Consider the following 27,501-nt stretch of genomic DNA (forward strand, 5'->3'; position numbering starts at 1 on the left):
GCATCCATCTGACCCAGCCGTTCTGGTACCTATTTTTGCTATCTGCCCTGAGTAAAGCTGGCTGGCAAATTCTGAATACACCAATTCTTGTCACTATAAAACACAGAACCCCAGAATTTTCCCCAACACTATGGTTGTGAAAGTGTTGAAATGGATTTTATGAAAAAGTATCGCAGTGTCACTTGCTTTTGTTCTGAGGTTTGTTCGTGCTTATGCATTACCTACTGGTCCGCCTGACACCCGCAGCTTCGCTTCTCTCAGCTTCCAGCCCTCTGAACTGCCTGTGAGTTTCTAAAGCTTTAAAGCAGGTGCAGTGCGGAAGCAAACAGAGGTTGTCTTGAGTCGGTAGGGACAGAAGACCTGAGGTGTAAGAAATAGTTTAGAAGCCGGGAACAAGTGACAGTGGCTGCAAGGCCAACCGGCACATCCTGGTCTCGTCTCTGGCGCTCGGGGGCATTCACGGGGCTGTGGGGTCGCTCCAGAGGCGTCACTGCTAATGTTTATTAATGACTCCCCATGTCTACTGCTTTATATTTGAATAAAGCAGTTTTTATAAACCTTCTATACAAAATTTGTTCTTGTCAAAGAGCATAATGACTTGGTGATAAAACAGGAAATCTTTCCTCTTAATTAACTATACATTCTAAGTATTAAAGTAAGAGTGAGAAAAATAAATTATTCAACACTGACATTTTATTTTCTGAACTTTTTCATTTTTACAAAACAGAACAAAAAGCAGGTATCAAAAACAGCAAAGAGTTTACAGAATTTCTGTACCAGTTTTCACATAAGTCAGTGATATAAGAAATACTAAATATAGTCTGCTCTCTCTCTTGGTCATAAGCATTCAGGTGGTATCTTTTAGAGCTACTGAATGATAACTTTTCAAAAGCACCGGTCATTTTTTTGAAAACTGATTTGGTTTGTCCAACAAAGTAAACACTTTTTTGATGTGTGGCATTATCTTTTTTTAAAAAACACTGAGCTAAAATACAGAATGTGTATGTGTTTGGATCTGAACCAAATCTTATGAGATCTCAGTTACCCTGAAGAACACTGAAGACATTTATAGGACGTATTAAATACTAGTTATGTACCTCATAATGTCAAAGATAGCCACTATAATTCCAAAGAAAACAGTATTTCATTCCGAGGCTGCCCAGAGTTTGAACTACATCAAAGATTCTATGTCCTTTCTGATTTGGAGTAGGTTCCCCAAATAGGGCCATATTATTGGAGCAAAAGTTTTATGCTAGCACCAAACAGGCTCTGGCCAACACACTTTGCGTTTTATAAACGGTCTGTAAGACACGTTGTGTAGAGCAGGACTCCTTGCTCTACAGCCCGGGTGACCACAAAGGAACCAAGAGGCCACGGTTACTGGATGCTGAGAGGAGGACGCGTACTTAGACTCACAGAATCCGGAGGCAAGCAGAAACCGAGCTGGAGCCTGGTCGTGGTGTTCAGCCACCGCTGGTTCCAGAAACACATTTTGCTTAAATAAGGGAAGTATGGTCCAGTTTTGCAATGTTAGTTAATAGCTGCCAGTCTCTCAAACATCTTTGTTTTTAATAAAGATCATTTCCTGGCTAGCAGTAAGTTAGGAAACTGGCCTCAAATTCTGATCAAATTTCTCACTATCAGTCAAAAACAAAACCAAAAAAACCCCCCAAAACCCTTCCAACAAACAAAAAACAAAAAAACCCACACCAGCCAATAGGGGTTAAAAATTGCACAGTTAAACTTGAATGTAAATTATGCTATATACAGACTGGCGTACACACCACTGGAGTAGTTTTGAGAGCATGAAACACTCCTGTTGAAACATTGCCTGTACTATATCCTGATTTTCATTAAAGGAAAACTGATATGTAATTTTCTTCTTTATAGATATGAAAAGGAAGCAAGAAGGCAAAGCTGAGAGAAACGGATGCTGCCCAAAGGGCAGCGGTGGCATTTGGTTGTTTTGGTCTTTGTACCAGCAACTCCCACCCTGCGGGAGACATCCAGTTCCCACTGGACTACACGGTTTTCCTCGCAGTCAGGACTCGAACAATGGATCCCACTCCTCCAGCAGCGAGTGCCTAAACACAGACCAAAATGTAAATAAATGCTGACAGAACCACAGAGGCTCAGCTCTCACACCGAGTAAAACGCTTTTCTTAAAGGAGAAATGTGCGCAGCTACTGACTTTGGATTCACTAATTTTTACGAGTATTTCTTGAGCACCCGTTACGCACCAGGCACTGTTCCCAGCACTGGTGATACAGTAATGAAAAAAACCCTTCAGAGTCCCTGTCCTCAGGCAGGGACATTCTCCTGAGATGCTAGCGTACACTCTGGTGTGTCGTTTTCAAATAACAGTATGTTCTTAAAGATCTGCAGCACAACATTCTTGCCTAAAACAAGTGCTCAGATATAAATTTAGGACATTCATGCTGCTCTCTTATTCTCGGCAGCATCAGGAAGAAATTCAAACTGGGATCAACCGTCCTAAGTTCCGTTTAGTCAGAGTTGGTCAGATTTATTTTTCAAGCTAAGAAAATAACTATTTAATAGCTAAGAACTTGGGAACTTTGACTTTACCTTAAAAAATCAGAAGTCATGATTAAGTATTAGGAATCTGAAGCTCTGGTTTACTCGTGGTTGAAAACACTGTGTACCGTTGTGTATTGGGCATTATGCTAGATGCTGGGGTTACAAAAGGGAACAAATACTGCATTCGAGTCTACTGGGAAGAGACAGACGTGAACAGGTCACGTAAGTATAACATAACGTGTGAAATGACATCAGAGCTATGCTCTGGGTGCTGTAAAAGCACAGAGGAGGGGCATACACCCGACCTGAGGGTGCAGAGGAAGGTGGAATGGTGAGGGAAGGCTTCCTGGAGGAAATGACATATTAAATGGACAAGCAGGGGACAGACTGACATCAAAGGTAAGGAGGCACTCAGGCAGAAAGAAAATCATGAGCAAAAGTATAGAGGCGTGAAACATTATGGTGTGTTCAGGGAAAACACTTCATTATGCTCACCGCTGGAGCACTAGAGGAGGAAGGACATGAAGATGTAGGTCTTTTTTTTTTTTCCCCCTCTTTCTTCTTTCTGTTCTTTTCTTATGATTTGATGACTAGAGAAGTTCCTTTAACATTTGTTGTAAAGCTGGCTTGGTGGTGCTGAATTCTTTTAGCTTTTGTTTATCTGTGAAACTTTAGATTTCTCCATCAACTCTGAATGAGAGCCTTGCTGGATAGAGTACTCTCGGTTCTAAGTTTTTCCCTTTCATCACTTTAAATATATCTTGCCACACCCTTCTGGCCTGTAGAGTTTCTGCTGAAAAATTAGCTGATAGCCTTATGGGAATTCCCTTGTGTGTTATTTGTTGCTTTTCTCTTGCTAATTTTAATATTTTCTCCTTATCCTTAACTTTTGTCAATTTGATGACTATGTGCCTTGGTGTGCTCCTCTTTGGGTTGATCCTGTGTGGAACTCTGTGCTTTCTGGACTTGGGTGACTGTTTCAAGGGCATGAAGATAAGGCTGGACCTGGGCACTTGGACTTTATTCTGCAGGTGACTGACAAGGGTAGATGTGGATGTTAGAAAGAACATTCTGGTGATGGGGTGGAGAACAGATTTGAGGGCGATAAAACTAGCAGCCAAGAGAGCAGTTTAGGAATCTATAGCAGCAAACTGTGAGAGATGCTGTGAACAGTTGTATCAGAGATGGTTCGGGGTGGATGATTTAACGAGTATTTGGGAGTAAGACTGAAAAAACCTGATGACTGTTAGAAATAAATGAAGACTTAACATGTGCCTCAGTTTCCCCATCTACAAAACAGGAATAGCAAGCATTCACTCCTAGTATTTTTATGAAGATTAAATGAGTTAATATTTATAAAGTGCTTGTTATATAGTAAGTGCTCAGTGTTTGCTATGACCCTGAAACTACTCAAACTGGGCTGATAGGTTTTAAAGCCAGCTCTTCATCTGTAAATTGAGGATGATAAAGATATTTATGTATCTCCTAGGGCTGTCGTAAGGATCACACGGAACAGAAACTAATGGTTCAGCAGTTAGCAAACAAAAAACATCCCATGAATAGGATGACTATATAAATTATTCTCCAAACTGGTACACTGCAGAGTGAAAGGAATTTTCATAATGATACTGGGACAACAGCGGCTGTCCTGGGAAAACCTGGAATGGTTATCCCACCCATAGATGTGAGCACTTTTTATCTGACAGCAGACCTGTGCACGAGGACTACGGTGACCTGACCAAGGTGAACAGCAAGCTCTGCTACCTGGTCTCACCTGACGCGTGTGCACTTTCACTCAGGCACACAGACGACAGCTTCTGGAAAACCGAGTTCTGGGAACTATGAGATGTCAAAACATACACCTTACCTGTGGTTGGTTCTATCTGAATGTTACACTGGTTTATTCATACCAATATAATGTAAGAGTTGGGTATTAAAGATTACCTTACCAACTTTTTACCTAAAGCTAAAAATTCTCCTTAGCCATTTTTCTTTTTTTGATGGAAAGTGTACCAGTTATCTGCTTACATTGCAAAATAAAATACATGAAAACAGAAAAAAAAATCTTTTAGAATTCTTGATCCTACCCCGGATTTCATTTTTAAAAATTGTCATAAAATATGTAACAAAAAATTGACCACTTTAATCATCTTTAAATGTAAAATTCAGTGGCATTAATTATATTCCAAATATTGTCCAGCCATCACCACTCTCTCTATAATACTATTTCATCTCTCTGAACAGAAGCTCTGTACCTGTTAAGCACTAACTCTCATTCTCCCTTGTCCCCAGCCCCTGGTAACCTCAGCTACTTCCCGTCTCCATGAATCTGCCTATTCCAGGTGTCTCGTGTATGTGGAATCACACAGTACTTGTCCTGCTATGTCTGGTTTATTTCACTTTGCATAATGTTTTCAAGGTTCATTCGTGCCATAGCATGTATCACAACTTCCTTTTTTTGACTGAATAATATTCCATTGTATGTATGTATCACACTTTATCTGTTCACCTGTTCATGGATACTTTGGCTGTTTCCACCTTTTGGCCACTGTCAAAGTTTTGATTTTATTCCTTATTTTCAAGTTTTGATTTAGATCAAAGCTCAAGACTGTGTTCAATGAGCAATAATCATTACTGAATAAATTTAAGCACTGCAGATCAGAATCTCTTAAGACCAAGGCTATTAAGCATAAATATAAACTTTCATTTCCATGCATATATTTGTAATAACAACAATGTATAACCAGGAAGTCAAAATAGTTATTTAGCTGAGAGCGGCCACCATTGTTACTATGACAAAGGAGCCAGTCATGCAGATCTGTAATTCGTAACTTACCTTTTCATGCCACTGCAATAACACAGCACTGCTATTGTCAGAGGGGCTCTCGAAGCCTTTATAAATGTACTTCATTAGGAGATCCACACCATTCTTGTCCAGAGATTGAACTGCCTTTTCAATGTCATTAGCTTTAAAGGAGATGAGCACCTTCAAGACAATGCTGCCTGCTCGATCCTGAGGGCAAATAAAGAACAGACCATTTAGATGTGTGCGTGTGCAGCCGGGGTGGGGGTGGTTACACTTTTAGAAAGGCCACAGTGAAAATGTGACATCTGAGTAAAGACCTGAAGGACATTAAAAGAGGAAACTTGGGGCATATTTGCGGAAAGTATTGCAGACCGAGGAAAGAGTAGGTGCTCTGAGTGAGTGCTCACTGCGCTCAAGGACCCGAGACGGCGGGCGCGGAGCAGCAGAGGCGGAGCAGCAGGACGGGGGGTCAGAGAGGCAGCGGGAAGACAGCATGGAAGCCCTGCAGGCCGCTGTGAGGGGTCTGGCTTCCAGCTAGAGAAACGAGAAGAAGCTGGAAGGTTCTGAGAAGAACAGGGATATAATCGGACTTACACTGTAACAGGCTCATGTTGGCTGCCATGTTGAGACCACGCTGGGGGTGGTGGGGAAGGAGGGGAGCAGGAGACAAGGCAGAAGCAGGGACCAGTTTGGAAGTCACTGCGATAGCACAGCACGTTCTGGCTAGCATGGTAGCAGTGCAGGTGGTCAGAGGTGGACAGATTCCTGACATAGCTGACGGCAGAGACGAAAGGACTTGCTTACAGATAGGTGTGATCATCTACCAGTTTACTAAGTCAATACATTTTATTTCTTGATCTTAAAAAAGAATACAAACGACAAAAGGAAATTGAATTGCATCTTTACCTTGAACCATCCTTCAGAAATAGGTTATTAATAAAAATTTAAGTTTTTAAGAAAATTTATTCTAAGTTTCATATCTACAGCCAAGTGATGTTCACTTATAATGACCTTTTGTCTTTAATAAAAGGCTGCTCTAACAGCAAAGTTATTATTTTTTTACCCATCAAGCCAAGCACAAGGAACACGTAATTTCCCATTTCGACGATTTGCTTCTCTTTCTATTCAACACAAAGTAGCACCTTTAGCATTCCTACTGGTCAGGGTTGTATAGTTTGTTTCTATCACCTGTTGTTAACTTCAGTTTAAAGACTATGCAATTACCCTATTTAGAAAAACATCCTTGCACCCAGAGCTATCACCTCCCACCCACAAACCTGGATTAAAAAAACCCACCCGTATAAAAGCAGAAGGTGGTAAAACTGAAATTTCAATGCTGTTACTCTTAAAAACCAAAGAAAAATTTCCCCTTACAAAAGGTTATGTTGTCTAGACAATTATTATGCATTTATCTAAGATATTACTTACTCCCATTCAACAAAGGAGATGCCTGGGGCTCCTGGGATGTATGAATAGCCATGGTCAGTAGCGTCAATGCTCTGGGCTTCATTTTAAACAATAAATAACTAATTAAATAGTTTCCTAAGAATCACTGTGAGACTGGCACAGGGAATGTAATTATACATTTTTTCTGAAGAGCAATATGGCAATACCACATGTGCCAAAGCCTTAAAAAAAATGCAGTCTAAAATCCAGTGATTCACTGCTAGAAATTTATTCAAAGGAAACAATTAAGAATTTACCAAAAACTGTTTATTTCAGTACTATTTACAACAGAAAAAAAGGTCAATAATCTAAATGTATGACAAAAGGAGATGGGTTATGTCTAAACTGTAGCATTATCTACATGCAGCCATTAAAGATATTCTATAAAATAAACAAACTTACACTATATAGCACAGGGAACTACATTCAATATCTTGTAGTAGCTTATGGTGAAAAAGAATATAAAAGTGAATATATGTATATTCATGTATGACTTAAGCATTGTGCTGCACACCAGAAATTGACACAACATTGTAAACTGACTATACTTCAATAATTAAAAAAAATAACAAAACAGCTTCATGAAAACAGACTACTTACTAACCCAAGATCCCGCAGAACAAGAATTAATGACAACAGACTCAATAAACTGATGGAAAAAGAAAAGATATTATAGAACTAGGTTTACAGTGGCAGGGTCTGGGGAAGGGGCGGCAGGCACCATGTCTGGCTGGGATGGTGGCAAGAAGCAGCCCCTGAGGCAGCCTAAGAAAGAAGCAGGCCAAGGAGTTAAGGAAGGAAGATAAGGCATTCAAGCAGAAACAAGAAAGAGGAACAGAAGAAACTCAAGGAGCTAAAAAGGAAGGCCTCAGGGAAAGGTGGAATTAAGAAATCTGGCAAAAAGCAAGCTGTTCCGTGTGCCTGAGGCAGTGAACCTTAATTCCATTCCTGTTTAAATATCTAGATTCCCTGCCAGAGCATCTGTTGCCACCTATAGCTAGAATGAAGTGTTGTCTTGGAACCTACTGTACATTTAAGAATAAACTTTAATTTAAAAACATTATAGAAATAACTTACTGCCAAGGAAAGACATTCAATTATACTGCTATACAGTTGAAAAAGGTTATAACATTCCATTTTCATTAAAAAAAAAAAAACACCACTCATAGAAAAGATCTATAAAGCACATAGCAACACCAAAAAGTGATTAATTATCTATGGGTGGTGGGATTACGGATTACTACCTTTTTATTCCCTCACATTTCTGAGTTTTCTGTAATACCTAAGGCTTGTATAATTTTTAACAATTTTTTTAAAAAGCAAATAGAATCTGCTTATTTTATGAAAGTTTTATGTATTCTCCAAGCCTTTGCTCAAATTCAACCTGAGCAGCCTCCTCTAAAAAGACACAAAAATGATCTCTCTCATTTGAACAAACTTAGTATGTCTACTGTGCAGCATTATTATAATTCAACGGTAGAGCCCTATTTTTTCATACGTCAGTTTTCTACCTATCAAACTACATCGGGAGCTCTTCTACATCAAAGAGAGTAAATGGTTAAAATATTGATTGATTCTGCGACACTTCAGAGGATTCTGCTAGGAACGCTAAGATAGCAGCAGAGATCACTTGTTGTCTGTGACTCACCTTCACCGCCTGACTCTTGGTGTTGATAGGGGGGTTTTTCAGAGCTGCTTGTAGGGCAGCTGTCATGTTTCCTGTGACAGAGGTTAAGGGGATAGCAGCAAAGGGCAGCCCTCAGGAAAGTGTAACTCCCAGGAACCACTGATTTTTAAGATTTGACTTTATGCATAGAAAGAAAAATTACTATGATCACTATGTTCAATAGTGGAAAATCCAACATGTTGGTTTCAAGGATGTCAATCAAAGGTAAAATACCGAAAACAAAAATTTTTAAAATAAAGCAAAACTGTTCTAATTATTGAATACCTTGATAACCTGTCATTTCCTGTAAGACACATATGCAAACATTATCCAGAGTGATATTTTTTTAAATTCTAAAATATCTATCAGAACATGTGTATCAGGCCCCAAAATAAGACAGCTCATACTCAACCAGAATATGTCTTTGTGTGTGATTCTCACATAAAAACCAAACTTTAACTAGAATTATATTCTATATTAACTGAAGTTCTGGCAGATGACTCTAGCAATCTGAATGACATAATTAGCAACCTCTCAATATTGATTAAAAAAAAAGCAGCATTATAGAAGATACAATTCAATGACCCTTAGACAGCAGCTTAGTATTTTCTGTCCTATGTCATAAAGGTCATTCAGATTGTCTTAGGCCACACCTATTACATTTAGTCTCACTTTGAAAGCACCAGTGAGTTGCCAAGTATGAGAAACAGAAGGCCAATCAGACTGTCAGAATGTACAGTCATTCCCCTAAAAGGAAAACCACACAGAGTTCACTTGTTCCTCCATCTGTAGTGCCTGAGCAGGGCTTGTCTGTTCTTGTAACAAGGGGAGAAAAGACAGTACCTATGTATTTTAAGATGAATTGATTAAAAAGCTGATCCACCTCATGGATACAGCAGTACCATTTAAGAGTCATCACATGTCACCTAAAGTTAGTCTCACCAGACATCAACAGAAAGAATGTTTTTAAGACAGAATAATTTCCACCACTTATCTTCTAAAGAAAAAGATCTGACCAAAAAAGCTATGGTTGGTGGAAGGCTTTTATTTTCAAGGCTTAATGGACTTCTGGAGAAGCATGCCTTTTGCAGACCGGCTCATTGGCAAGACACCAAACACATAAGTAGTCAAATAATGCAAAATAGCAACAGCTGATTGTAAAAGTCCTGGAAACAAAGAAACACCTGTATGTTGATAAATGTTTAATGTTGTATTTTAGGCGCCTCTAAGACCAGCTGTGGTTGCTACCAAATATTTTCACTTACATATTTCCACATTTAAGTTAATAGGACACTGATGAAGAAAAGGGTCTAAAAAGCCTTCCTTACCGTATGAATACACCCAAGAATAATTAGAAATGAGTGAATTCAGTAACTGAGACTCTCAAAAACTACAGCTTTGGTTATTTCAACATGTATATTTTTCTAAAAAAGAGCTGATGCAAATACTCCCTCAAAGCCATGAATATTCAAATATGCAAAAACAAAACCAGGAACTGACGGCCACATTTTAACTAAAATGTAAACGATTCCAGGATTATAAAAATGAGTTTTGTACAAATGATTCATCTTCTTCTGTTTTTTCATTGGGGTTTATTTCGGATACTTCCAGGGATTCCCCTTCTTTCCATTGTCCTCTGCTTAGCAGGTAAAAGGCTCCCGGCTTCCTTCCGGGCGGTTTTGGTGGGTTTGTACTCACTCCCCTTCCCCAGTTAACAAATTCTGTGCAATCTATATTTTTCTCTTCTCTGAAAAAAAAAAAAAAAAAAAGCCCACAGGCTGAAAGGACAGACGGGCCTCAATTTCTGCAATCCGACCCATGTCTCCCGCATGAAATACACTACCCTAACGCTACCAAAACAAAACCATCACCACGTTTAAAACAAAATCACGGAAGAACGAGGCCCAACCCTCCCAATCACACACGGGAGCCAAAGAGACCCCCAGAAACACCGTCCTGGGAGGACGGCTGAAGCCCCGCGACTGTCCGGCTGACCGGCTCCGGCGCCGCGAGGGCGCGGTCGGCACGCGGGCCCCCAGGGGGCCCAGAGCTCGGGGCGCACCTGAGAAGCCGGGGGCGTGGACGGCGCGCCGGGGAGGGCCAGTGTCCCCGGGCGGGACCCTGGGGTAGGAATGGGGGAGCCCCAAAGAGGCAGCTGGCCGGGCCCGCCCCTCGCACCCGGCCCGCAGCGGGGTCCCGGAAGCAGGTCCGGTCCGGGCCGGGCCGGGCCGGGCCGGGCGGGGAAGGGAGGCCGGAGACGGAAGGATATTGCCGCAGGCAGGAGTCCACCTCGCCCTCGTCGGGCCCAGCCTGCCCGTCGCCCCCGTCTTCCTCGTCCACGAACTTGTTCTCGTCGTACTCATCCACGTCCACCTTCCGGAACCGGGCCGACGACACCGTGTTCTTCGACATTCCCGATCCGGACCGGCGGCAAAAGCCTCCTCTGGGTGCTGCCTCTACCTCCGCAAGTCCAGCCCGGCTGGAACCCGCAGCCTGGCGCCTCCACTTCCCTCTTCCGCTCAGAGGCGTCGCCCGCGGCCGCGGCTCCTGCGCTTCTGGGCCTGCGCGCCGGCCGCGCTCCTTCCTCCTCAGGCTCACGCTCTCCTCAGGCCTCCTACGCCGCCCCCACGCTCCCCGGCGGGGAGCGCGCAAGGGCGGGAGCGCGCCGGACGCAGTGCGCAGGCGCAGACTCTCTGCGGGAAAGGGGCGGGGCTAGGCGAAGCAGGCGGGGGCGGGTGGGGGGCGGGGCAGGAGGCGGGCAGAAAGCGGTGCCGCGGGCAGAGGAAAGGCGATTGGTCGTCCGAGTGCGTCACGTGTTCCCTAGGGGGTTTCCATGGAAACGCTTCTCTGCGGTCCTGTCTGGGGGTTCTTAGGTTGGCGGCGATGGGCACTGGGGGCGGGTGGCATTGGCTTTTGCTGCCGCCACCTCCTCCAACGACCTATCACTGGGGTGCTGCGTAAGGCCCGGCTGGCAGGGACTTGTCTGTGAGGTGGAATGGACTGGTTGCCGGACCAAGTGCCCTGCAGTTGGCAGGAGTATGAGGCGGAGTGATGCGCGCCCAGCCGCCCAGCATCGTTCTAGTTGTCAGAGAAATCGCTTCGGACCGTGTGCTGCCCTTGGCTTCGTTCCTAAGCCGGGAGCCCCTTTCCCGGGGTTGGAACTGCGCTGCGCGGCCAGCGGGAGGTCCCCAAGGACGGAGTCGAAAGGTCACATCTTATGTGTCAGTGGTATGTGACAGCATCGCGACTGCACCTGCAGAACCTGAACTAGGTATCGTATTCATTGGGAAGGAGGGGGAGGTGCCTGGGCAGGGGCTGGGGCCGCTTGGCAAGACTGGGGTGAACCTGTGGAATTTGGGGTAGGGTCAGTCCTGGACATCTTAAAATAAGTGGTTGTCTGGCGCAAGAATGCTAGAAAAGGGTGGGGGCGAGTTACGCTCTCTCGTGCTGAGGAGAAACGAAATGTGGAAGGATTAGTAGAAACCAGACCTTTAAGATTTTGTGATTTAAGATTTATAGGATCCCACTAGGCCAGCTTTTTTGTATTTGACATTCCCATTTCTGAGAGCAGAGCTCTTACTGAACAGGTGAAAACGCTAAAACTGAGGAAATGGTAGTTGTGCTGTGTGTGAAACACTGAAGTACACATATTTGCAGAATAAAATTAATTTGGACATTTGTCAGAACTAGTTTAATTCTGCCTCTAGCAGAGCGCTTGCTGTTGCCCTGTTAAGTACCTCAATTCTTGATTTCCTGTGCTGTGTTGAAAAGAGCACTGGGCTGAGAATCAGAAAACCCTGCCTTGAGTCCTGACTCTTCCTTCCACTCATCATCTATTGACTGAGGCACGCCACTTACAATTCTGAATCTCGGGCTCCTCAGTGCTAAAGTGGGGCTAATAATGTTTACTTAACAAGATTGTCCTGAGGATAAATACAGGGAAGCGTTTTGAAGCTCTAAAATTCTACATAAATGTAAAATGCGTTATTATTGGTATCATTGATTTTGGCACTAGTTTTGTACGTTAGTTAATGATATATTGTGTTTATCTTGACCCCGGAAGAGATCGAAAGAGTCAAGAGGACAGAGACTGTCTGATATTTCTTTTGTTTCTTCCTTTGCATTTGACATAAAGCTGAGCATGCAGGTGCTCAGTTATTCATTGATGAATAAAACGTGAAAGGCAATACATTTGAGGGTCATACTGAGAATAATGAATCAGAAGAGGAAGAGAGATCTCAAAGTCAAACCTTTGCTGGACATATATACATACATATGTGTATATGTATATCTGTATCTACATCAATATCTATACATGTTTGTGCTCAGATAGATAGGTGGATAGCCAGATACCCCTCAGGAATGGAATGCATCCTTTTTTTCTTGGGAGGAAGAAGCAATATTTCATTTTCCTTTTCCCAATTAAATTACTCTTTTATAAGATTATCTTTTAGGTAATAGAAGTGACATTTATTTAAATTAACAATCAAGTTATGAGCAAACATACTGGGAAAAGCTCCCCCAAGGGCTGTCTTAAGACAGCAAAGGAAAAATTTCTACCTGTTGTTAATATTTATTTTAAAAAGTCATATACCGAAGTATCAGATCCATTACCGTGGTGAATGGCATTATATAACTTAGAATAAATATTTGTTTTAATATTTTTTCTCAGTTTCAATCTTTTGCTAACTTTAGTAAGAGCTAAACAATATACTTGTTTAAATGCTAAAGATGATTTTACTTTTTGTTCTTCTAAATCAAGATTTTCTTTGAAGAGAAAATTGAACATTAGAAGCGCATTTGAGAGCAAATGGAAATAAGGATTCAAGAGCTAATACACCCCTTCTCTCTTGCAGTTCTATTCTTTTGTATTAGGGTTTATTTAGGAAATTTCTTTATTCTCCTTTTTTAGAACTGGGAAGGAACACCAGGGTAAAAATCACCTTAAGGGAATAGTGAGGGGGATTTTAAAAATCGAGTTGTTCAAAGGCATAGTTGTTTCGATTGCTCAGCATTTTGCTCTATATTTGAATGTGTTAAATATAATTACTTCTCAGCCATATAATGAATATTACATTTGAGATGTAATCATGTTAAAAGTGTTCTTTTCCAATGCAGAGATTTTACTGTCTCACAGTGATAAGCACAGTAGGTACTCAACACCTTTTTCCATCCAATGAATTAATAATCTGACAAGTTAATTTTGGAATCATAATTAGAGATTGAGTTTTTTTTTAAATGGACACATTAATTACCTCCCTACCTTCATTAGCTAATAGTTAAATCTTTTAAAGCTTTAGGGAAATGTGTGTGTGTGTGTGTATGTGTGTGTGTGTGTGTGTGTGTGTGTGTGGAGAGAGAGAGAGAGAGAGGAAACCAGTCCTTAATAATCCTTTAAATAGAAAAGACATATTCTTCTACTTCTGTGCAAATTCTAAATTTTTAGTATTAGTCATTGCATTTGATTCATTTTAAGTAATATTATTTTTCCTATTTTAATTTTTCAAATGAGCACTTATCCCTGAAATAAAGGTTCCTTATGGTTTTAAAACATTTTATTTATTGGGTTTGGTTCAAAAGTAAGACTGAATCTGAATTTTCTCAAGGTTAATGCTTCAGTGGTAGCTTGTACCTCTTTCTTATTTTGTGTGATGATGCCAAGAGTGAAGGATCTTTTTATAAGAAAGGATTTTAATAAAACTATCCTGTAATAGGTCTCTCTCTTCAGATGTTTTAAACCAAGTACTATTATGTCTTTCTTTTCCCCCAAACTTGTTGATAAATACTTAACAAACCAAGACATTGAATTCTGTGCACTATGTTTTTATTATTTGAAATGAAAGTGAACTGTGTTAATCAGATATGTCAAAACATTATAAATAGAAAGTAAATAAATTTTGTTTCTGGTAATGATAATACCACTGTTCTCCAGCAACATAATCACTACAATATAAAAAGTTTTTAGCATGTTACCCATGGACTGTGTTATGGTTTAATGCTTGTACTTAGTGTGCAAATTAACTGGTTCAGTGTTGAAACACCAATCTGCAAATCTTCAAGTTCTTTTCTTGGTGATTAATTTTAGCTTTACATAACTTTATGATTACACACTGAGGTAGGGTAGATAGGGTGAACTGCTTTACAATAGGACCTTAAAATTAAAAAAAAAAATCTGTACTCCTATCTCAGGAAAAGTTTAGTGCTAAATGAAAGAATAAACCTTGTTTGTTAAACATTGTGAACGGGACTCTTTTTCTATTATTTATTTATTTTACCTCCTTATGATAATATAAATGAAAGCTATGGATTTTAAAATTTATTTATTCTATATTCTTTCCCATTACTAGGATCCCTTATTAATACTATTATTTTAAGGCTACATAATCATTGTAGTTGAGATAAGGATAATTTACATCTTTTCCAATGCTTATATTACTTTGATTTCTTTTTCTTATCTTACTGCGTTAGCTAGACTCTCAAAAACAGTGCTGAAAAATTGGATGACAGTAGGCTTCTCTTCTTTGTTTCTATTTTAATGGAAATGTCGGCATTTCACCAGTTCTTACTTCCTGTTTCTTTATGGTTTGTATGAACGACTTGCTGAAATTATCAAATGCTTTTTGGGGGAACCTAATGATAAAAATCTTACAGATTTTGATCTTTTAATTTATGAATGTAATAAATTAATTTGTATTTTTCTAGACTAAATCATTCCTACCTTTCTAGAATAAACTCTATTTGACTACTATTTTTAATTACTTGCTAGATTTGATTAGTTTATATTTTGTTTACATGATTTCAGAATCTATGTGTATAAGATTGGTCCGTGGTTTTATTTCTCTGTGCTATACCTTTATCCAGTTTTGGCATTAGGGTTAGTCTAACTTTGTAAGATGAGCTGAGAAGATTTCTACCTTGTTTTCTATGCTCTGAAATAGTCTGAATAATAGAAAATTACCATATTGTTTTTTCTTTGAAAGTGGTAGAATGGGTTTGCAAAATTATGTGGGCTTGCTCAGATTTTTAGAGGTAGATCTTTGATCATCTTTATATTCTGTGGTTATTGACTTGTTTGGTTTTCTTTCTCTTTTTGAGTCAATTTTAGGATTTATGTTCTCTTAGTAAATCATGCATTTCATCTAGAATGCCAATTTATTGGCAAGAAGTTCTACAAAACATTTTCTTTCAATGTTTAAAATATCTTCCATGACCACAGACATACTGCTTTTCTTATTGCTACTATTAACTATTTAAGCAAAATATTAAAATCAACACTTTTTTTTCTTTTTCTCCCCCTAACCTGATTTTCACAAATTCTAGTAATGCCTATTTACTTCCTAGGAAAGTGGCCATCTCAGACTTGTAGTTTTGATAAAATTTGAAAGATCTAACAATTCCTATCCCCTTCTGCTGTCTGTCCTTATTCTGTTACTATTTTATGAATAATAACAACCATTTAATGAGTGTTCACTGCGTTTTAGACACTTGGTGAATAATCTCTTCACTTACATTATTTAATCTAAGGCCCAGGAATTATGTTCCCACATTATGGATGAGGAAACTTGAGGCTGAGAGAGGTTATGCAGCGCACTCAGTGATGCAAGTGGCAGATGGGTTTGGGGATTAGGCCTGTCGGATTCTGAAGCTTTCTGCTTTTAATTGCCACTCTCTACTTTCAGCAAGTCTCTTAATTCCCAGCTAAATTACTTACCTTTGCGCCATATAGAGCTGAGTATGTAGCTAAGGATATAGCTGAGTATCAAGGGTCTGAATAAAACAACACAAAAGCTTGAAATAAACCATAAATTATGAACTTAAAAAAGAACTGATTATTGTAATGATTTTTTAAGAACATAATTATTTTTCAGATATTCCTGTGAACTTTCCCTATCTTATCTCAGTATTTTGAGACCAGACACAGAACCTGTTACCTAATTCTAGTCTCCCATGAAAGAGGTCTTTTTTTTTTTTTTTTTTGGTATATAGAGAAATCAGTTGGTGTCAGTAATTCAACTTAAGTTTTTAAAAATTGTGGCAAAATACTCATAGCATAAATTTTACCATCTTAATCATTTTCAAATGTACAGTTAAGTAGTTTTAAGTGCATTACTGTTGTGCAGCTATCACCGCCATCCTTCTCTAGACCTCTTTTTGTCTTGCAAAACTGAGACTCTGTACCCATTAAATAATAGTTCTTCATTCCACTGTCTCCCCAGCTCCTGGCAACCACCATTTTACTTTCTGAGTTGGTAAGTTTGACAACTCTAGGTACCGTATATAAATGGAATCATACAATATTTGTCTTTTTGTGTCTGGCTTATTTCACTGAGCATAGTGTCCTCGGTGTTCATTTATATTGCAGCAAGTATCAGAATTTCCTTCCTTTTTAAGGCTGAATCATACTACATTGTATACATATGCCACGCTTTCTTTATCCACTCATCTATCAGTGGACACTTGGGTTATTTCTACCTATTGGCTGATGTGAGTAATGCTGCTAGGAATACGTGTGTGCAGATATCTTTTTTGAGACCCAATTATCCATTCTTTGGGGTGTATGCCCAGAAGTGGAATTGCTGGATCATATTCTTTTAGGGAGCCAATTCCACTTAATTAACTAAGTAGGGTCTCTGGTACATCCCTGAGAACCAAGGACATCCAAGGTAAGGTAATCTCAGGACTTCTGTTTGGCACGAGGTCCTGGGTCGCAGGGAGTGAGAGTGGGGAGAGCGCCAACACTCTGGAATCTAGAACCCACTTAAGTTCTCCACCCTAGGCCACCCAGCCTACCTAGCGCCTTGAGTCTAGAAGATGCCCATTGGTACATTGGTTTGGGCAGAATCACAGAAAAGCCACAGGACTGTTACTAAATAGATACCGATTTTTCCAGGTTTTGTAGTGAGTCCACACTGTAATTATTTTGAAAGGCATTAAGGTACAGTGACTAAGAACATGGGTTCTGGAGCTAGACCTCCTGGGTGTGACTCTCAACTCAGCCTTTACTGTTTGAGCAGTTGCTTAAGCTCTCGTTACTTGTAAAACAGGTGCTGTAATAATATCTACCTCATAGGGTTGTTGGGAGGATTAAATGAGTTAGCAATGTAAGTGCTTAGAAAAGTGCCTAGGCTTTTATTAAATGTTCAGTAGTAATATTTTTAATTAGTATAGATTACCATGTGGCTTTCCTTAAAATCCTTGGAAGGAAGATAAATAGCGTTCCATTTTGTGAGTTAAACTTTTTGGATTGCATACTCTATGAATCAAAAAAAATATCCAATAGCAGTTTGAAGTGGTAAGATTTGCTCCTAGGCTGGCAGGATTAGATTGTAGCTTGATGAAATGTTAACATCTATAGAAAATCAGTACTGGTCACGACAGGAGTTGGTTACCGAGGTTTGTGTTGCCCCCTACAGCCTTAGCCCACCTAAGCACTGGCCAGGGGCAGGTGCTCTTGTGCACATCCCATCATTTCATTCCAAGGGGCCGAAGTCTATCGGCCCAGTAGACAGAGTCTGATACCATCAAGCATTTGAATTACTTTAGGAACTCCTCCAATCCAGAAAGCAGCACTCCGATTATAGTCTGACTTCCCATGTGGCTTATTTACCGGGAGATGCTGTATAGGCTGGGCAGTTCGGATATCTGGTTTCATATCCAGTTGTAAATCTCACTGGAAATCAGTTAGCTTTCTGCTTTTATATGTAAATCTTGAGAGTTTTGGTAATCCAGGTCTGCCCCTGATTAATAAATCCAGTTTTTCTGTGTTGACCAAGCAGGTGGTTGAGCCTCAAAGGCAAGACCCAAACCCCGGACCATGTCTGATTCACCAAGGAAATACCCCCCTCCCCCTACTCGCATCCGCTTCTTGGGATATCCTCCCCTGCCTGTTTTAGCTCACCACACCACTGGCCGCTTTAATTTATTGACTTGTATCTTCTTTGCTGGGATTTCCATGTGTGTGGCGGCAGTTATGATTCTTTGATTTCGCCGTTGCCAGTTTGCTCAGGAGAGGTGGAGCATCCCAGCTTCTACTCTTCCCTACATTTCCGGGGCTGCCGGACACAACCGAGAACCCACTGGGTGCTGAGCAGCAAGACCTGATGACTGCATTGTAAGAGCCCACTCCACAGAGCTGTTGCTCTGCTGTGTGTCATCTTAGAGCAAAACGAGCTGAAGGCAACATTAAGGATGCGCTGGCTCATCGCTCTTATTTTACAGATGGGGAAATGGAGACTATTTGCCTAGGGCCATGTATCTCCATGTTCTTTAAACAGTCTCTTGTCTAAAGCTTGACTGTATTGGCCTGGACGCCTGATCTGTCAGTAATATTCTTCTTCCTAGCCTCACTCTTATCTAACGAGTTCAAACATTTATCTGCCAAAAGCACTGTTCTTTCCTACAGTTGTGGCAACAGTTTCCCCTTTGTTATATACTGCTAATATCCAGGCTCACGTTTGAAATACAAATTCGTCATAGATTTCAGACTGTTTCTAACTGGATCCTTTGTAGCATGATTGATACTGTGGTCTTTTTGACCACCTTGGTGATGGATTTCATAGTGACTAATTGGGTCTACTTTTTAAAGAAACATTTTTGAGGCACCCCCAAAGCAAGAAGTTTCACAGCTGGCCCCCACGCCCCTCGGACTTGCTGACGTTATTAGCTGAGTCACCCACCTGTATCTGTCTACTTTTATAATGATCAGATATGCTGAATTTGTGATATTGGGGTCTTTTTAAAAAAACTCTACATCCCAAATTGTAGACATATGATTTCATGATCTCATAATAAACTTGAACAGTGCCTCTTTAAATAATAATTACTACAAACTACATACATAGTATGATTATATTCTAATAAATCTATAAAAAATTTCAGGCTAACAGTAGAAATTGCTTTTCAAATTTGATTCGTATTTATTTTAATCACAATAGAAATTTCTATTCTAAACATTTTTCTTTTCTTTCTTTCCCCCTCCTCCTCCTTCTCCTGCATGGAGTATATAGTGTGCTCTGTTTTTTCTGCTAATGGCAAAACTATCTTATTAGCTTAGCATTACTTTTTACATATATTAAGAAAAAATTTAGTAGCAAGTTACACATGAATGCCCATTCTTCTTGTAGTGCATTTTTACATATTTCTAAGAGGGAAGTGAGGCAGCAAATATAATTAATTAAACATAAGCAAAAAGTGCTTTCATGTACAATCTCAGCATGTTGGTCAAGGAACACTTGGAAGTGTGTTGAGCAAGATTTTCAGAGAAGGTATAGCTATGCACTGGTGACATAGAAGGGGTCAGAAAAGAGGGAAGTAAAACAGGTCGTGCAGTGGGGTGCTGTATCAGAAAAAGGGGGGGTGGATGCTGGCCAAAAAAATGTTCATTGCATCTTTTTGGTTAAGCAGGCACTTGGCTGGAATGGAGAAGGAATGTTGGGGAACCATGATTGGTAATGTAATTGAGACTCAGATTCACAGCCTTGCTACCCAAATTTTGCCTGGATACTGTGTGAGACCCTAAGGGAAAAATCAAAGAGGGGAGAGAGAGAGAGTGCTTGACCTGTGAGAACTTAACAGTCCTACTGATGAGACAGGGCAACGGGAATCCTGAAAGCCAGTAAGAGTGGCTTGGATTTTATGTGGCGTGTGGTGGAAGGAGCATGTATCATCCTGGCTTTATCATCTGCTCGCGAGGGAAAGCTCAAAGTGAGCAGGTGGCTGGTTTCAAATATTAATTTTTGTAGCTATATCTAATCAATTAGCAAAAGAGCTTTCTCCATGTGAACTATTTTGAAGCACTTTAGGAAAAAAAATGAGCTGCCTAAAATCTTCTGTCCACGATTAACAATTCATGGAAAATCACTGGTATACTTTTGCAAACAGCACTTAATGTTAGTAACCTCAGGCTGTTTTCCAATTTTGCAGCAAATTTTTATACTGAAACCGATATAGGAAGCTATTTAGTCCCTGGGCTTTTTTTTAGTGGGAAGATGATGTGGGTAGTGTAGAGTAATGGCATTTCCTTTTCCACACCAGAATCTTAGCATGTTGCTAATGGCTTCATTTTGATATTGGCATGTTCAAAATAAAGGAGAGAGATCAAGTTGCTTATGGAAACGTTTTAGATTATGTTAAAAACAGTCTAGCTTTAAAAGAGTTGAGGTAATAAATAATTCAGGTTTTGCTTTTAGTGTATCAGTTATCTCCATCTTGGATCTGACCTAAGGGAGAAAGTTTCTAGATTTGTTATTGCCTAATGAAGTCCTTTGGTAGCAGTTTGATCTCCTGTTGTAGGAATGCAGATTTTATTTTTTCCCTTTCTTCTTCTTTTCATCTGTCTCTTTGATACTTGCAAACTGTTCTGTGATTTCTACTCTCTCCACTGGCATCCCAGTGGGAGACCTTCTGAGATCATTGGCTTCCTGGAATGACATTGGAGGCATGCTTAAGTGTCTTATGATATTCCTGGGTTTACGTGGGTTTTGTCCCATGTGGATTGGTGGTAGGTCCCTGAAAGGCACTAGCACGAAAACGACAGGAACCCTGGGGTCTAGGGTCAGATTGGGTTGCAGTCGTCCGCTTGTCACTTGGAAAGACTGCCTGGGAAAGACGTTGTTTACGGGGTGGCCCTCTAAAGCTGCCTGAGCTTTTATGTTCTGACTCTCTTTTGCCGGGGAGAGAACATCCATGAAATAGGGCTTCACACCTGTTATGGCATTGATTTCGCACTCATGGTGCCTGTCGGCCAGTGCTCTCCCGGTCAGGATGGGCTGGAAGACAGGCGATCCCAAGAGGGCACACACAAAGCTGTTGAGGAGAGAATGCCAAACCCCACCACTCACTGGGCTCACAGTGACCTGCGGCCATAAGCTGGCCAGGCTCCGGAGGGCTTCGCGGTTCCAGGCCGAGGCAGGAAATTCAGTCTCAGTGTGATAGAGCTGAGAAAAGTAAATACTAAGAGTGACATCTGGATACATGGTCAGGAAATTGTACATTTTGCTGGTGCAGCAGTGGTTAGCTTCGTCGCAAGGGGAGTTGTTGGAATACAGAATGATATGCCTGATGCCTTGGTGGTTGCGGACGGCCGAGTCCACGGCCGAGTCAAAATAGCCGTTCATCTCAGAGAGCATGGATTCTGCGTGGGTGTCATTCCCACTGCAACTGTTTGCATGGCCCTTCTGCACCAGGCTTCCAGGAGATGTTTTCAGTTCATAGAATGTGAGGTGTTTTGTTTGAGGATATACTGGCCCATAAGGGAATCCAAAAAGCTGGTAAAATTCTGTGTGGGGAACTCTCGCTTCCTCGCCCGTCCGAATGTGGTAAGGACAACTAGAGCAATCGAGAGAGAAGCTTCGCCAGCAATACGGTTTTACTGTTGTTCCGCGATTGGCTAGGAATTCCTCATATAAGGGCTCCATTGTTAGTTTTATTGTCTCCTAGCTGCAACCCTAAACAAGGAAGAGAAATTATACATAAAGCCAGTGCAGGAACAATGAAAGACAAGGCATTGATTTATTGAGCCATACGTTGCTTTAAAGGAAGTAACACTATAACTCCAGTAGCATCTTTGATTCTAAAAGATACTGATAGATTAGAAAGCTCAGGATTCCAGTCACGAGGATTAGACGAACCCTGGGCAGGAGATGGAAGAGAAAGACCTAATCATATACCTTTGCTTGTTTCATGGACTCCGAGGCAGTAGAGCTAATGGGCTAGCAGTGCAAGGTCTAGGAACAGACTGCCTTGTTTCAAATCCGGGCTCTGCCACTTACCAGCTTTGTGACTTTGGGCAAATTGTAGAACGTCTGGGAGCCACATACAGCTCCTTTGTAAAATGAGGTTAAGAATAGAACCTACCTCACAAGATTTGCTTGAGGATGGAATGATGGACTAAATATAAAATGCTTTATTATGTGCCTGACATATATTAAGGACTCAGTACATATTAGCTCTCGGTAGCAGCAGTGTAAGTACTTGGGTTATCTACATGATTTTCTATTTTTTTTATTATTTATTTATTTATAGATGATTTTTTTTTAAATGAAAGTCCAAAGAAATAAGCAGGGGTTTTGCATTTTACTTACTATGCTCTTCCTTTGTCTCTTTTCTGAATATGAAAGTGTCTAACACATCGTGCAAAGGTTTTGAATGTGCTTACATTTAAAATCAACCATTTCTTCAAATTATTGGCGATAAGTTGGAGGTGGTTATCCTTTAGGGATCATAGGCTCTCTTTTGCTTAATAGAGACTTCTTATAGAAGTGTCATTTGCTTATTTTTTGGGTTGTGAACTCATTCATTGACCTTTGAGAGTTTTATTTCCAGTGGGTGGGTCTTGTTAGAGCATTTTGGAAACTACTGTTCTGGAAGGCAAAGAGATAATTCTTTGGGACAGTTCAAACAAGTAATTTCTTGAATGTTAAGCCCCCAAAGTTGAGATCTTTAAGAAATGGTTTTTCCTTTAAAAAATATTCCTTCAGTTATCGTTGTTACCAAGCGGTAACTCTGGGCATTATGATATAGTTTTAGGAACATTTTAAAGTGACTTTTTATTTATACAGGTATTGCATGTTTCTTGTAGAATATTTTTTTTTTAAATAGTGATGCATGCAGAAAATAAAAACTCATACCAGTTTGTGTCAGTTTACATTCCCATCACTTTTTTTTCTGTATATGTGTATTTTTTATTGAAGTATGGTCAGTTTACAACGTTGTGTCAGTTTCTGGTGTGCAGCACAGTGCTTCAGTCACACGTGCGCACTCGTAACCTTCCCATCACTGTTAACAGTCTTTTCCCCCAGGCCTTTGCATGTATGTTCGCGATGCATAGCATAATTAAATCATGTTTCATACTTTGCCCTTTCACTTAGTATTATGTCATGAGGATTCCCCCATGAGAGCAAAAATTCTTCAAAAAACACAATATTCAGTTCTTTTATCACGTAACTATCACAGCCAGGTTCTTGCCTCTTATAAACAGTACTTTGGTGAACATTTCTGTAAATAAATCATTCACATCTCCAATTCTTTAATGCGGGCCACTAGACATTGTATTGTTAGATCAAGCTTTGCTGGGCGGCTGCCTAGGAAGGTGTACCAGTTTCCTCCACTCTCTCCCCGTGCTGTCTATCAAGCCCTTTATCTGTTCGAGGAATGAGCGTCTGTATCTCTTTATGATTATAATTTGTACGTTTCCCATTCCTAGTGAGGCCGAATGCTTTTTCACATGGGTATTGGTCTATAGTGTTTATTCTTCTGTGAAATATATGTGACCCCTTACCATTTTTTTGTTTGCAGTTGTTCTGATTGATTTGCAATGATTCCTTATGTGTTTAAGAATATTAGCTGTCATATTTGTTGCAAATATTTCACCTGGTTTATGGAGCCTTTTAATTATGCTGATGGTATTTTTTTGGTTTTTTTGGGGGGGTCATTAGGTCTATTTTTTTATTTATTATTAGTTTTAAAATTTATATATATATAAAGTTTTGTTTAATGGAGAGACTGGGGATTGAACCCAGGACCTCACGCATGCTAGGCGTGCACTCCACCACTGAGCTATACCATCCCTGCCGATGGTATTTTTAACTGCACCAAATTTTACATTTTTATGTGGTCTAATTACCATTAGTTATGATTTATTTTCTACTATTTTGTTTAGAAAAGACTTCCCTATCAGAGAGGAGTTGAAGTATTCCTCAGATTTTCTTATAGTATATGTGGTTTTTACATTTAACTCTTTGTCCAGGCAGCGAAATGGAGAAAGCAGAAAATTTAAGAGAGAAACTGACCACTGCAACAAAATGTATTTCTCACTTTTTGAAATGTAATTTATCATCTCAAAAGTGTTTATAGCCTCTCCTGTGGAAGCACTTTGATCAACTTCTGCCTTCCTCCACCCAGGGCACCCAGTCATTGCTGCATTTGATCCGGCCTGATCTCTGGGCTGAAACCTGCCAGGCTCCTTGGCTTATCCTGTCCTGGGCAGGAAATGCTTTAGGAGCCTCAGTGCAGCTGTGGAGGGGATGTGACTTTACCCATGTCACCATTACCCTAATGGTTAATGTCGCTGCAGTAACTCTGGGCACCACGTACCCATCAAATAACCTCTGTCATTTCAACTTAGTCCATGTGCCTGGGTGTTTGCCTCAGTTTCCTCCTTAAGTGCTACAGTCTTCTGATGCAACCGGATTCCTGCCCTGAGGCTTCCTAGACTTTGCACAGCTTTTCCTTGGGATCCCGGACCCTTTCCTGCTTAGCCCTTGGCGATGGACTGATCACCTGGACCCTGACACCATCTTCTGCTTGATCCAGAGGGTTGTTTTCTCGTTAGATCTGCTCCTCTTTCAGCCTTATTCACGAGACTGGATCTCTCTGAATAACAAAACTTGCTGAAACCAAGCCCAAAGTCTCACTCTCTTTTGAATATTGTGCCCTGAATGTGCTCTGCCTTTGGGCGGCACACCTGATACCCAGGTTACAACTCAAATTACAGTTTCAGCTCACCTACAGAAAATTTACAGATTGATTTGGCTAAAATGTTATAGAAACTATACCAATAGGCCCTTTCTGCCTTTATTTTTTTGCGGGGGGTGGGTATGGAGATAACTATATATGATGGTTCCAGAATTAGCCTTTTGGGAAGGAGAATTCTTTGTGTTTTCAAGATAAAAGCAGTATGGAAACTCCTAGTTGCCTTTCTGAGCACTCCTTCCTTTGCATCCTTCCCCTACGGCTGTTTTAGCCACGAATGGTGTGTCATTACTGTCTTAAAGGCGATCTTGAGGTCTAGTGGCTTTCTTATGTGATGGCGGGAGTTTTGGAGTTTCATTTTTGTGGGTGGCTTTTCAGCGTTATCTAACTGTGGTTCCCTCTTGGCAAGTCTTCACTTTTTCAGAGGGTCTATCTAAAGGTTGTTCTTTCATCACCCCCATCTGATGGGGAGGCAGGAAAGAACTCCTTTCCCCTTTGACCTCTTACAGAATTTGTGGTTTATGTCATCAGTTTGCCACTGATGGCAGACTGTCTTGTCTTGTTCACTTCTGGTGTCTGCCCTTGCATTCTCTCCTAACCAGACAGAGACATGCCCTGTTTAGCCCAGGGGCTACCTCGGGAACCTCGACTGGTTCACAGGCCAGGTTGGCTAAGATCTGTGTCCCCACCATCCTGTGTCCCTGCCACGTAGTCATTTCCTTCTGCTTTGTGTGTGCTTGGGAAATGCATGTTGCTCACGGTGCGGCAGACCTGCTGGCAGTGAGAAGTGCAGCTCTGCAGAACCCAGCGCCTCACATCGGTTGTGAGTGGTCCCGGGGGCTGCGGCCGTGGGAAGACAGCCTTCCTTAGTTTAACATAAATGAGCCATACATGAGAGCGATCTGCTTTCTCCCCACCCAGCGAGGACTTAGTGAGTACTGGTAAAGCACAGTTTGCACTGGAGTAGTTGGAAAATGGAGTGTGCCCTTCCCAATCTGGGTGCAATCTGTTAGCAGCTAAAAACAAATGTTAGCGGTTATAATTACCATCATGTTGTCTTCAGGCTTGGATCACATTGCAGGTGTTCTAGGAGACGGTCCATTTCCTTTTTTTCCCTCCTTAAAGTCCCATGCCCTGTTTCAGGTAGCTTCAGAGGGCACTTGTGCTGTAAAGATTCACCCCCTGTATCGGACTACTTCGCAGTTTGTGCCCGTCAGCCCCTTTGAACTTGGCTGTCCTGAGTTAGAAAGACTTTGCTGAGGTGTGGCTGCCTCTGAGAACACTGTTGAATTGGTGCCATGGTAACGTTTGCAAAGTAGCTCCTGCTAGGATACAGCTCTGACACTTCGTACTTCATTTGCATTTCAAACCACCTGTTCCAAGGATGAAAATATACATGAATGCATAGTCCATTCTGCATAAGAGCGTAATATCTGACTGTGCAAGTGAACATGTTGGGGTTTTTTCTCCCTCGGGCTGTGAGAGTCAAGTTCTGAGGTCGGCGCCTTTGTCCTGATGCAGACGAGGTGCCCGGCTTGGTGTGTGGACAAGATTTGTTGGTTCTGTTGCCTGCAGAGGGGCCAGGGCCCCTCCTAGGGAGGCTCGCCCTTCTGTGAGAGGGAGCAGAGACTCGACTTCCCCAAAGGGAGGCGCTTTCTCCTAACAGGCCCACAGTTCCTGAAGGGGGAGTCTTTATTTTGTCCAAACCTGGGTTGTTAGTATGGACTGGCAGCTTCCCTCCCCTTACTGGTTCCCTGGGAGATTCTTGCTATTAATACGGGTGTGGCTCACTCCAGTTTAAGACAGGCTTTGCCCCTGGATGGTCTGTGGTCCTTCCCCAGTGGCTGATGGAAGAGCCACTCACCCTCTGCATCCTTTCCCCCAACCCCTTCATCTCCACACCATCTCCTAAGACACCAGGCATGTAGATGGTCACGATTCATTGTGCCCACCCTCCTCTGCCTCGGCCCACTTGAATGAGGGTGTGGTGATCAGTATTCTGTTGTATCTTTCTGTGAGTTACCGCCGCAAGTGCTTAAGCCTATACATTACTCTAAAAGTAACCCAGCAGGGAGGATGGAAGCCCCTAGAGGGCGCCCTGCAGCTCCGTCAGCACTTGATTTGTTTCTCATAGTCAAACTTCAGTCCCCAAAACAGCCACCGCCTTTCCTCCTCCCCTCTAGGGGACTCTTTCTGGCTTAAGTATTTGTGCTGACCTCTGTGCCTCTGAAGGGTCTCAGCGTCTCATCAGCTCCTCGGCTGGCTGATTTCAGGGACGTTTCCCTTCACGCTGTCTTTGGTGCATGCTGGCTCTATTGCATCCCATTCCTTCCCCACCGTTCGTCACTGATCGTGCCCTCTGTCCTCACTTCTTGCCTCCATTTTCTTCTCCTAACCCAGTGAACTGGTAAATATAAAACCTAAAGTTGATGCTTAAATTTCACCTTTTATTTAATCTTAATAAATTATATTCCACTTGAAAATATGACCTGAAAAACGAGCCTCTATCCACTAGCATACTTACCAGTTGTGTTTTAGGGTAATTTTAGAGATAGACAATCCTGAGTGGCCAAAC

At 41.2% G+C, this 27,501-nt stretch overlaps 3 protein-coding genes across 4 annotated transcripts in view; 1 reads left to right on the forward strand and 2 right to left on the reverse strand.

Annotated features, from left to right (window-relative positions):
- Window positions 1-671: 671 nt before the first annotated feature.
- On the reverse strand, window positions 672-11,085 carry ARPC5 (actin related protein 2/3 complex subunit 5). The gene is made up of 4 exons (XM_074349935.1): window positions 10,725-11,085; window positions 8,439-8,510; window positions 5,375-5,551; window positions 672-2,084 (listed from the first exon to the last, which is right to left on the reverse strand). Exons 1-4 carry the CDS (start codon window positions 10,866-10,868, stop codon window positions 2,022-2,024), a joined length of 456 nt encoding a protein of 151 aa, XP_074206036.1. The 5' UTR covers window positions 10,869-11,085; the 3' UTR covers window positions 672-2,021.
- A 250-nt stretch (window positions 11,086-11,335) lies between these two features.
- RGL1 (ral guanine nucleotide dissociation stimulator like 1) overlaps window positions 11,336-27,501 on the forward strand; it is a 257,819-nt gene continuing 241,653 nt past the window's right edge. For both annotated transcript variants that reach the window (XM_074349938.1, XM_074349937.1), the window contains exon 1: window positions 11,336-11,727. The gene's annotated coding sequence lies outside the window, so the exon portion shown is untranslated. The remainder of the gene's footprint in view (window positions 11,728-27,501) is intronic.
- APOBEC4 (apolipoprotein B mRNA editing enzyme catalytic polypeptide like 4) lies at window positions 19,434-21,895 on the reverse strand. Its single transcript, XM_010954957.2, has one exon. It carries the CDS (start codon window positions 21,869-21,871, stop codon window positions 20,759-20,761), a length of 1,113 nt encoding a protein of 370 aa, XP_010953259.1. The 5' UTR covers window positions 21,872-21,895; the 3' UTR covers window positions 19,434-20,758.

Source organism: Camelus bactrianus, chromosome 21, assembly GCF_048773025.1.
Source record: "Camelus bactrianus isolate YW-2024 breed Bactrian camel chromosome 21, ASM4877302v1, whole genome shotgun sequence".
Classification (NCBI taxonomy): Eukaryota; Metazoa; Chordata; class Mammalia; order Artiodactyla; family Camelidae; genus Camelus; species Camelus bactrianus.

What these genes read in the sequence shown, in the direction of transcription:
- ARPC5 (XM_074349935.1), bottom strand. Translation starts at nt 10,868, where the DNA reads ATGTCGAAGAACACGGTGTCGTCGGCCCGGTTCCGGAAGGTGGACGTG. An exon ending in TGGACTCCTGCCTGCGGCAA is followed by an intron (nt 8,511 to 10,724) that starts TATCCTTCCGTC and finishes ACCTCTGTCACA; the next exon opens with GGAAACATGACAGCTGCCCT. An exon ending in TATTGCAGTGGCATGAAAAG is followed by an intron (nt 2,085 to 5,374) that starts GTAAGTTACGAA and finishes GTCTGTGTTTAG; the next exon opens with GCACTCGCTGCTGGAGGAGT.
- APOBEC4 (XM_010954957.2), bottom strand. Translation starts at nt 21,871, where the DNA reads ATGGAGCCCTTATATGAGGAATTCCTAGCCAATCGCGGAACAACAGTA.